Here is a 12,078-nt window from a genome sequence, read left to right as displayed (position 1 = left end):
AAGGTGTCGCCGAAAAGTAATTCGATATGACTCGTGTTATCGAGATAAATAACTCGACTAACGATGATGCTAATTTATCATACCGTTCCGTTCTACGGATAATTTTATTATAATTGATATATTTTGTATTCCAGGGTTCTAAATCTCAAATTCATCTACAAAATCGAAATAAATGTCATTGTTCCCTTCTTCATTATGTATATGGAGTTGACAAAATCTAAGTTCCTGTGTGACACATCAAAAGCAAGACGTCACGTACGGGAGCGATCGTGAGCACAATAAAATGTAAGTGTACCCGATCCAGACGATTTAAGTAAAAGGTCGGGACTCTGCCTGCGTGTTATGGCCTCCCATGCACTTACAAAGTAGAAAGGAAAGGTTAAACATATAAAACTGCGAGATAGGTATAAAATAAAAGTCTGTTATAAAATATTTTACAAGGTTTTTTGCAGACTTCTCTATAGATAGATGTTTCAAAACTATACTTTCAATGTTTTCCTATATAAGTAACATCCCACTGGATAAAATAGATTAGGTACTCTAATTCATTTAATAATCCAAACCACAATTTGGCTGCATAATTGCAGAAATACATAACAATAATCATTAAATAGCCCTTATGTTTAGTAAGTCTTTGTAATTTTTAAAATAAATTATATCTATGGTTAATGTTAATTATTCTGTTTACAAATTGTTGTAGAAATTAATGAATAAAGGACTTGAAGTAGAAGTTTTTTCTTTCAAGTTATAACTTCAAGGTTTATGGACGTGCGAATTTATATCTTGTGAAGGTATAAGAAACCGCGGGGCAAATATTAGTGAAGGTTCTCAAAGAGCCTGTAATTTATGTGTGACGCCATTTCGCTTGTGGCTCCCGAACGTGGTAGACTATGCCTTTTTGTATCATAAAATCTGAATGATACTGTCCCCAACAACCCTTTTGTGTCTGTCAGTTTTTTCATATGTAAGGTTTTCCCTCAGATAGGTACTTAAAGTATTTTAAACCTGTTGCCATATATACTGTTTGTTACATTTTACATGGTTATTTGTGTAAACTCTGAGATGGAGTCGAAGTAAAAAATGTAAACAAACAACTGTCACTGTCAAAATGACATGTCACAGATCATAAACTTTTTTTACGGTTGTTAAGGAGTTCCACTCTATTCTGACTAATAATTATAATGGAAAAACACCATTTTGGGTTGAACTATTTACAAAACTTTTCAGAATCATTTTGTATCATAAAATATGTTAAATTAATAAATTGTGGGGAAATGAGAAGGTTCAAGGCCCATAGAAAATTACGCAAAAGAAACATCTTAGAATATTGTTTATATTAGGAACATATGCTATGTTTTGTTTTCGATATCAGTGGCTAACATGTCAAATATTGACTTTTGTTTTTATTATTGATCAATATTAACTGACAACATTAATCGAAACTGACACTGGCCCAAACCTAGTGGCCGCCATTAAGGATTAGAATAGAATAACTGTTCCTCGGATGTTTCTTCCAGATATCACCGGAATTTCAGCAGTTTTACTGGCACACACGCACAAAGACCATTATTCATTTTGTGGCCAGGTTTGAAATGTATTCTTGTAAATATGACTTCCATAACCTTCTCGGTTACGGACAATGCAAGGCGTGGTCTTTTTTCTGCTTCCATTCTAGTTATGTTCAGACGAACGCAAGCAAACAATCGTTACAACAGAGTAAAACCAAAACTTAATAAAAAATAACGCGACGAAAACTCAACAATTAAAAACATAAACTCAACAACACGACGCATATACAGCTAGGAACACATTCGATAACGACAGCTGCCAGAAACCGAATGAAGAAAATCGCGGTGATGCACTGTTGGGGATACAACCCGACGACCTGACCCGTTATCCATCCCTATTGATCAAAAACAGACTTTTAATTTTTTATTCCATTGTAATTTATCACAATTTAGTAATGAACTGATTTATTATTTTAATTTTATTATTCTTAACAAAAAATTATTTAATTGAATAAAGTATTAAAGTAATAGTATTATAGCTATAATAAGTATTTGTGTTTATACATAACAAATAAAAATAAAAAATCGAACACACAATATATATAAAAAAATCTTTTCACAGGAAACACTTTTTGGAGATTATCTTATTATAAATATGGTATTTAAATAAAAAATACGGCTTGATAATATTTTATTTCTACATGCACACAATTCAAAACAATATAAAACACCCTGCAATCGTTTTTAACCCTTTTCACTGTTCCATTATTCGTTAAATATTTTTTTGTAATGGCATCACCTCTGTTTACATTTTTGGACTTTGATTTCATTTCAGAGTTTATGTATGTACCTACTTATAATTCGTTTTTATGGCCTCCATGAAAAGCCGAACGCTAATGCAGGGTTCAATATGGTTATTTATAGCAAAAATATATAAAAAAATTCTGAGTAATTTGGAAATTTCTTCCCGATTGTAATTTATATATAGTTGATTTATTATTTGATTGTCAACAGAGCGAGCGTGGAGGGCGATGGGTGATGGCATGGCGTAGTGCCGCCATGGGGGCTGCTGGGGCGCCACTGGCGGCGCTGCTGGCCGCGTTCATCGCCGCCACAGCGGCGAGTGCGCCCACGCAGGAACCCGTACAGTTCGAAGCAGCTTTTCAAGGTAGATATTTATGTAAAATATGACGTAGTACTTAATATTTTGATGTACACAAGAAATATCCTTTTTTAGACAAATTCTTGTACGGTCGTTTGTTCAACAGTTCTATTAACGTAGAAGAGATAATATAATAAACTAAATTACATTTCACGATAAGCAGCCGTATTGCCAATTTACAGTATGTTCCGCAGTTCAAATGTGCGTGTGAAATAAGTTATTCTCTTGACATTCCTTATGTGTTGAAGTAGCGCAAAGGCTCTACCAATAGACAGCTACAGATACTTTATATTTTGTAAATAAATTGAAGTACGCCTTTATGCATACTCACAAACACACGCAAACAGAAAAGAACTAACAACTTGTTACAACAACGTTCTTCTCGAACTGTATACTACATTTGGGAGTTTAAGTAGTTTAATTAATAATATATAATAAAAATTAAATATTACAGTCCCCGTAGCATGGCTACGCATGATAGTCGCGACCCGCGCGTTAAAATTGAAATAAGCGCGCGCTATTGGCTATCTAAATTAGATCTGATCGAGACAGCCAATAGCGCGCGCTTAATTCAATTTTATCGCGCGCGTTGCGATTATCATGCGTAGTCATGTTACGGGGGCTGGTATAGTTTAATACCGACTTTGAGCCTATTTTACGCATCTGATGTCTGATGTCCATGATAGTATTGTCCATCAATATTAAGTGTGGTAAAATTAAGGTTTGTAGGAACAATCCATGAATACAGTAACAGTAGGTAGAACGTAATCTGAAGCATAAAGTTATTAAGCCTAGCTTCAAATTATAAGGAAATAAATTTACCGTTTGGACCTGAAGTAATTTGTAATACAAATTTATGGGATAAAGAAAACTCTTACAGATTTCTTATTGTATCAAAAGCGCATTGGGCTTAACCTTTATGATTTAAAATCAACTTTATGCCACTGGCGAATAGAACAGTACAAATCCGAAAAGAAAAGCTCAGTGCGATGTTGATTATACTTTTTATTAATTTTAATCTTGAAATTCGAATTTAGGTCGATATTCTTTGTTAAAACTAAAACCATCGAAAACGACATAAATATTTATGAATAATATCTCGTTACCTTGTTACTAATAAATTGATCAATGTTTACTACGGTATCGTAACTATTTTCGCATTCAAAATATCTAAGAACGCTGTTAATATAATATGAACAAAGACAGCCTTTATGTATGGTTCCCTAGCCTTTGTAATAATAGAGTTATTATCTGCGGTCAAGCAAATTTGTCTATTAAGCCCGCATTACGTGTTGGCCGAGCCTAGGCGAGTGAAGGCCAATACCAACGTGTAGACAGTCTATTTGCCTTGCTTTGCCTTCGCTCGTGAAGGCGAGCACCAACGTGTATAGGGCTAACCTGGCGTAGCTTGTCACGACTCGCCGTAACACATCGGTGTCGGTTTTTCTGCACAAATCAAAGGTGCTCGCCTGCGCTCGGTTAATGGTGTACACACGTTTGTCCACCCGCCATTACTCGGTTGGCGTATGTCGCGGTAATACGTGCAAAATATCGCTCAGTAAAATCAAGATATTTTCAAGTAAGTATTTGGAGTTCTATCAGAATGAACCTGTTATGTGACACCCCAAAGACCTTCTTCTATGTTCATCTTACCTAGTTCTATTTTTGTGAATACTCAGCATCCAACCATCTTCTTGTCTTTTCTTTTTTACAACTTTATTGCGGTATACACTAACGTAATAATTATAGCCGCTCATTAAATAAACAGCAGCAGCTGCAATAACTTCTACATCGGCGTCGTCCGTATTGTTTCAATGCACAATAAAAACTGACAGTGGCCAACGTGTGGACAGCTCCACAAAACTCGTCTAATAAATTTGCCTACGCTCGCGTTGGCCTACGCTCGGCCAATATGTAGACGGTAGCACTAGCCGTGTATCAATTTGTCTACGCTCGCTTTGACCTAGACTCGGCCAATATGTATTGCGGGCTTTACGCTCTGCCAAAAATTGCATTAACTGGAATAACTTATACAGTTATTTATCCAACCAAACGTTCGTTTTCTTATAAAGAAATCTTCAAATACTAATTATCAAAAGTTTTATATTGCTTTTAACAGCACCTTAAAACATAAATATACGACCCATTACATCAATCCCTTTCAAAGTCTAACCGACATCTAATTAACGATTTTAATCGCCATCGTGGCTTTGGTTAACGCCCTTTAAGCCGCGTTTAATTATGTTGAGAGTGTCTACAGAAAGTTTGGTAAACACTGGACGTATTAGATTTAAAAAGTTGTTCGGCAAGGAAAAGGCGTAGTGCCTCCTTGTGTAGATAATCATTATCTATGATTTAAGTATCAATTTATTATTCTTCATCCGTAAGTTTTTGATGATATAAAAATTGACCTACAAAACAAACAAACGGTGTATTTTTTTTTGTATTTTCTTTATTATAAATATTTTTTGCTTTAAATCAGAATATTGCTCATGTTTATTAATATTATCCATTCCAACTTTACTGTATTTTGTTTTTCTCTGTATTTTTCGATCTTTTGACATAGTGTAATTAATAAACAAATAAAATAAAATCGGCTTTATTTCAAATGCAAAATACATAAATTAGAAACAATTACAGAAAATTACATAATTCCTTCATAACAGAAAAAAAAACTATAAAAGAAAACAAAGAAGAGAAAAAATCAAGTTAAATTAAATGAGTAATAAAAAACATATCGAAAGGGTTTCTGTAGAGACTATAATTATATACATAGTCCTCGCTGTTATACCACCATGGCCCGCTGAGGTTAGTATGCTGCGGTAAATAAATGGGGTTTTATTTCTGATAAGAAATAAAAAATGGTGGATTTTTAGTGCTGACACTTATTACCCGGTAAAATATACATTTTTTTTATATTATATTACGTTTACAATTTCTTAATTCCTTGTTATCATTTTTAATCATTGATGGCTTTTTAGCCAATGTTTAGTTAATAAATAATTTTAATTAATGAATTATTATTGTATTAATATTGCTTTTTTTCATTCAGCCATTTTTTTTGACATTTTCTTGTAGAGTTGCCAGATATTTCGACATAACGCATGCGCCGTTGCGGTACGACTAGTCTCGATTTGTGAGATGCGAACGTACCTAGTTGTGTGATAATGACTGCTAATATCTCCAATAGTGTAGTACCTACTGCTATACAAATTGTTTCCTTTAATTAGGTACAATTAATAATAATCTGTTTTATAAATAAATAAAATAAATAAAAATGCTTCAACCATCTTAAGTTTCCGAACGTATCTACACGTATTTGAAAATTCGAATGTCGATCTTCCTACCCACCACCTACCCACAATGGCGTAACCACAGATCTAAAATAATCATGTGTGTATAACAATACGTGCTTTTCACGGTTTTTTTTTCTTGAAGCAATAAAATTTCAATTAATCAGTAGCCAGTCAGTGGAACTTATTAGTTAGTTTCTTGATACTGTAAAATATCAGTTTTGATGTAGTGGGTTAAAAACTTTAACCGGGGTACCTAAATAATAATCGGTAGAGTATTTTTGATAATTATTGTAAAAACTAAGTAACAATAAAAACGTGACATTAAAGTAATAAACAAGAATTTAATTGGGAGAAAAGACCGAGCACATGAGAACAATCTCGAACAGAATGTTAATGGCGGATTCTTGAATACTAATTAGGGCGCGCGGGAGTGAGGGTCGGTAATCGCAGACCGAAGGTACTGGAAGTAGTTTGGTTATTACCATATTTGGTAATGGATAAGTGCCTCATATCATGACAGTTGTCGCTAGCTACCGCGTAATATGTTTGTATAGTATAAAATGTTGTTTCTTCTTGTGACCGCTACCACGAGCGCTAGCAATAACTTGTGTAGTACTATTTTATACTCTTACTTTACTTTGTTCCGCTATAAGAGATATTTAAAAAATTCCCCTTAAACTAATATCGTAAGTTCGTTACCTAATAAGTAAAATGATATCAACAACTTCTAAAAATAAAACTAGAAATATACACAATTTTAACGTTAACCTCTCTTATAGATTACATTTGTAGACAGGCTTTAGTTTTGATCAACTGATTTGAATACAAAATTTTGTATTTACCTATAAATTAAAATCACTTTGTTTTTATTAAATTAAAATACAGTTTTATTACTTTATATATATAGTAATTTCGTTACCTGCAAACTTATTATTATTTCTTAAAGTAGGCTAACTAAAACGTCTCTACGAATTTCATATTATATGTATGGGAGCGTTTAACAACTTTTTGGACATTTATAGTTTAATATTTAAAAAAGTTATTGATATCGTTTTATTCATTAGATTACTTTCGATATCAGTTTAAAAGTTTTTGCTATCTCTTAATATTTACAATTAACAATTACACCTTGTATATCTAAAAGCCGAAGTTTGCCCAGAGATCGTGTGCAAACACATAATGTTGTCAAGCTAGTATAGAATAGTTGGATTGAAACCCGCGCTTTCCGAAAACATCACATGAACTCTGAAACCCCCGAACCCTCCGGTTGTGTTTGTACCAACCCCTCTTACTTTTGTTTGTAGTTGTACGCGGGCTTTGTTTGAAAAGGACTGCAATTTGCTCTAATGGAACTCTCATATTACAAACAGTGCCGGATTAAGTTATCGAGACAATGGAAGTTTCTCGAACTAAATTTAAAATCTTTAAACCAAACGTAGAACAATGTACTTTTACGTCTTCTAATTTCTTTTATTTCATCAAAGAACGTAAGAGAAAGCTATTGGCCATATAAAATCTTAATAATTATGTCATTGCTCTACAAAATATCAAAATATTGAATCTGTAGGGACACGCAGTATCAAAATTTACGAATAACGACGTTACGTTAACGAATTTTAACTGTTTTTGAAAGAGAATTTAGTGCTGTATCTTTTGCTATTTAATACGGATATTTGACCACTTGTCCCTAGCCGCGGTTTAGTTAGAGGGCGGCAGATATTATGTAAGCACTACACACTTATATCAACGAACGTGGAACGTTGGCATGCGGTTTTCATAGACTTCAACGTTGATTGTAGTCACTAAAAGCACGCCGACTAAGACACGATAATCGCGCGAATGTCTTAAGAATAATAACACCGGTAGTTAGATGTTTAGAAGAATTATTAGGTAAGGGGTGATAGGTAGGTGGGTATAAACACTAGCGTTGCTTCGAATAACGTAGCTATGTTACATTTCCTTTGATTTTTCAGATAGAGCAGCGACAAATTACGATTTCGCGAACTTATAATGCATGTTAAGCGTTAAAAAAGTTACATAATAATTTACTGTGTTGTTCCTTCATTTCTTCCAGTTTTTAAGTATTCTGCCGAATAGCAATAAATAGGCTGAATAAGCCGAATACCGAAGAGTAATTGCATATTCGTTGCAACTCTAATAAATAGCATTTAATCCAATGTATATTAAAGAAGCCTTTATTTCTTGTTATTTGTTTTGTTTGTAAAGTGTATAAAGAGATTTTACGAAATCTCTTTATACACTTTACAAACACTTTTTTCTTTTAGTTCACATAATATCACACTCCTAACTAAGGGTCGCTTCAAATCGGCGCACAGCGCAGCTCGATGCAGCCGCCACCCGCCGTTTGCTGCATCTTCGTTTTAAATTATTGTTAAAGAAATGGAACCTTGTCCTATAGAAGATAAAGGTTGAAAGGGTTGTAACCCTAACTAGCCGTGAAGATGTTCACGGCAATGAAATAGGAAACTTCCGGTCCACAAAATTTATTAAAGAATTGTAAAGATAGGAGTAAGACTGTAAGAATAAAAAGGTATATATAGAAAAACAGGTACAACAATATAAAACACTCCCTAACTTAATGAATAAGTACACTTACCCCAAAAGGGCCGAGAAACTGAATTACAGAAATAGAAACAGAAATAGATACATGAAGGCTGTAGACTTATAAAATGTTAAACATGATTAGCTTATTAACGCTCCGACTCTCATCGCGGTCGAGTTGGGAGTGACCGTGGTACGAAAACAAAATGAGAATGAGAAAGAGAAGGAAGATGGAACAATTCAAATTTAAATACATGTAAAATAAAAAATGATAGGATACAAGCGGAGAGAGGCGATACAAAGAGGTAAGATGACGGTGAAAGGAGGTCACACCGTCTCAAGGTTAATATGAAGTATTAATCATAAAATAATGGTTTAAGATCTCAACACAAGGAAAGATCTTATATTAAAATAAAAACAATATTAAACGTTGTAAGAGACTGGAGACTTTAATAGAGAATTCAACCAGTATTACAACTCACCAGGCCCACACCCTCTCAGATTAGTCTTAAATAAAAAAAACACTTAATCTGTTGAGCAATAAAAGCTACTGTTCTGTGGTTAAAACTATCTTCATTTTAAAAATAATGTAGTATGTGTTGTGCAAGTTTACGTACGTAAGTTTGAGTGTGTGTACATATATGTATATATCTGCGGGCGCGTGTGCGTGCTTGTTTATGTTGCATATGCATCGCAGCGCTCTGTCGCCTGGCTGCATCAATTTGAGGTAACCCTTACGGTTGTAATAGCATTTGTTATAAAGGTTCTTGAAGTTATTTATTTATTTTTTATTACACCAGACAATCACATAAAGCATTATATACCCTATAGTACTGAAAGGGTTGTAACCATATCAAGCCGTGACCAGGTTCACGGCAGTAAAACAGAAAACTTCCGGTCCACAAATTTACTTAAAGTTGGGTTAAGAAGAAATGGTAATAAAGAAGTAAGGAATAAGACTGTAAGAATAAAAAGGCATATATAGAAAACAGGTACATAATATAAAACATTTCCTAACTTGATGGATATAAGGAGTTATTAAGTAGACACTTACCCGTAAAAGGGCCAAGTTATATTGAATTACAGATACGTATTCATAGGTACATGATAAGGTTGCAGACTGTTATACACTTATTAAAATTGACACATTATAATGATTATAACTTTTTACTAAGTTATAATAAATATAATAAAATACAAAAATAGAATCAAAATTAGACGCGTTTGAATTCAAACAGATCTGTCGCGATCGAGCAGGGAGTGACGCTGGAATGAAATAAAATCAGAATGTGAGGCAAAATAATGGAACAATTCAAAATTTAAATTTAAATACAAGTGAGCAGGAATCGGAGAAAGGCGATAAAAAGGTGGGATGACCGTGCAAGGAGGTCAAACCGTCACAGGACGATTACTAGAGCATTGAAATTAACTCCAGTATAACTCATATTTATACTAAGAAACGAATCTATTTTGGTTATTTGTGTTTTTCAAACAAACCAACATTTCCGGCCCTTTTCAAGCCCCTTAATCACGGTTGACTGAGGTCTTGTTTGAAAAAGAAATATTCGCCATGTAGATCCGAAAAAATAGTTTCATTTCCTATGTGTAACGAATGCGACAACCTAAGAACTCATATTTACAATGTTTGTTTTCCTGGTTTTACCCGTTTTTCACGTCGTGTGGATAGTGTTTGTGTCACAGTTGAACAGGAAAGCTTTATTACGTTATGTTAAACTACGCTTTAGTAGCGTAAATAGAGCTCTTTGTGAAAGAATTCGTCCAAGGAAGTACTGCCACCATATTATGTAAATATTTCTGCCGCTGTATTATAATATTGGTGCGTTACGGTTTTGAAGTTTAGTTTTGTAGTTAGAAGCCCGAAGTCGAAGGCTAAGGGCTTTAAAAACTCGAGTTTTATATTTTTTTTCCGTCTGTGATATGTGCAATATTTTTCATCACATTTGCGAGGAAATAAATACAATGTTTATTTCTTGTATAAATAATAAAAAAATATGGTTCACAACACAATAATTATGGGTTTTGCAAGTGGCAGGTTTTTTTTTATCAACAGGTGGCTAGCTAGCTATTCTTCCATAGTTAATAACAACTCAAACTAAAATGTTGTAAAAAGCAAGACGCATGATGGATTATAATAAAAATTTACTAAATTTTTATACAGAAAATATTTATAAGAAATTATTATAATAAGTATTTATGTAGTATGTGGCTGAATTGCAATTAAATTTCTGGTAAATAACATTTACAGCAAATATTTTAATTTTGAACTTAAGTAAGATCAACTTAAGTAAGATCCTTGCTTGAACTTAAATCTGACCTATGTTAGGCATGGCTGTAATGGGAAGAAAAAAGGCCCGAGGGTTTTATTTGGGGCATTATAATCACCATGCAATCATACTATTTACGTGCAAGTGTGATGAAGTAGTACATTATTGCAGAGGCCGGGAAGTAAGGGATTGCTGGACGAGTATGAGTTACAAGGCCGAGCGCCAGCGAGCCCTTGTATTAATACGAGTCAAGCAATCCCCGTTTCCACCGAGGCTTATGTAGGGATTTTCTCAAACAATGCAAGGAAATAATAGAAGATTAAAGAGAAGATTTATAATAAATTAGGAGTTTTTCCAGCCACATTTAATAGTAGTCCGCTGTATTTCTGACGTCGCAGCTTTTTTTTTGTGATTGTGTATCCATAAATATTTATTTTCATTATCGCTCTTCTCAAGACCTTATTTTCGGTGAACATAGAAAAAGGGCCAAAAAGACAAAAGAATATCAAAGCTGCAGTCTGCAGTCTGCGAGCATGTCATGGATAAACCTACACATTCCTACCTATTCATTCAACCTACAATGAAGTTTGACAAACTTCAGGTCCTTGCAAAAGAAGTCCGTTATCTACCCAGGATGCTGCGAGAGGTCATTGAAATTAAAAAAACATCCTAATTTCAACAGGGAAGATGGTTTCTCCGTACCACCAGTTTGGGATCCTGTATTTCCTCTAATGAAAAATCCCCAACAGACATAAGACTGCAGTACTAATTAATACATTTTAATTTATTCTAATTTCTATGATTAATTAATAATAAATTGAACTTAATAAAAATTCATTCAATAAAATAATTTGTAAAACAAGTGTAAAACTTAATGTAGCGTAAATTGGAATGTTTTCTTTGTAAAATTAAAAATTAGTTATTTAATTAATAACTATTGTAACTATAGTGAAAAAATAGGGTGGTTTGCATCAATATTAGACATAACAGGTTGAAGACTGTACCACCTCAGTCAACCGTGACCATGGGACCTGTAAAGGGCCCGAAACGTCGGTTTGTTTGAAAATAACAAATATACGCGATTTAAATCCGGAAAAATAGTTTCAGTTCCTAAGAATATCAAAGCATTTTAGTTTATTTTCCCGCCTTTAAAAAAAGGCGGTGCAGGTAGGTACTTTTAATTCTTGCAATTACGAGTACTTAGCAGTTGGCTGTATGGGTTTTCCTTTTGCCTTTTTACGTAGTTCATTATTAGTAGGTAGACT

The 12,078-nt window shown here is 33.7% G+C and overlaps 1 protein-coding gene across 1 annotated transcript in view; it reads left to right on the top strand.

Moving 5' to 3' along the window:
• The window catches only part of LOC113227337 (pikachurin-like), a 311,398-nt gene that overhangs the window by 40,846 nt on the left and 258,474 nt on the right, over nucleotides 1-12,078 (top strand). Inside the window, exon 2 of the mRNA XM_026460230.1 lies at nucleotides 2,523-2,676. Coding sequence (XP_026316015.1) covers nucleotides 2,547-2,676 — 130 coding nt within the window. The 5' untranslated portion in view covers nucleotides 2,523-2,546. The remainder of the gene's footprint in view (nucleotides 1-2,522; nucleotides 2,677-12,078) is intronic.

The sequence above is a fragment of the Hyposmocoma kahamanoa genome, unplaced genomic scaffold, assembly GCF_003589595.1.
Source record: "Hyposmocoma kahamanoa isolate Upper Pololo Valley unplaced genomic scaffold, ASM358959v1 210, whole genome shotgun sequence".
In the NCBI taxonomy this organism is placed as follows: domain Eukaryota; kingdom Metazoa; phylum Arthropoda; class Insecta; order Lepidoptera; family Cosmopterigidae; genus Hyposmocoma; species Hyposmocoma kahamanoa.
This window is presented reverse-complemented; position numbering and strand designations above follow the sequence as displayed.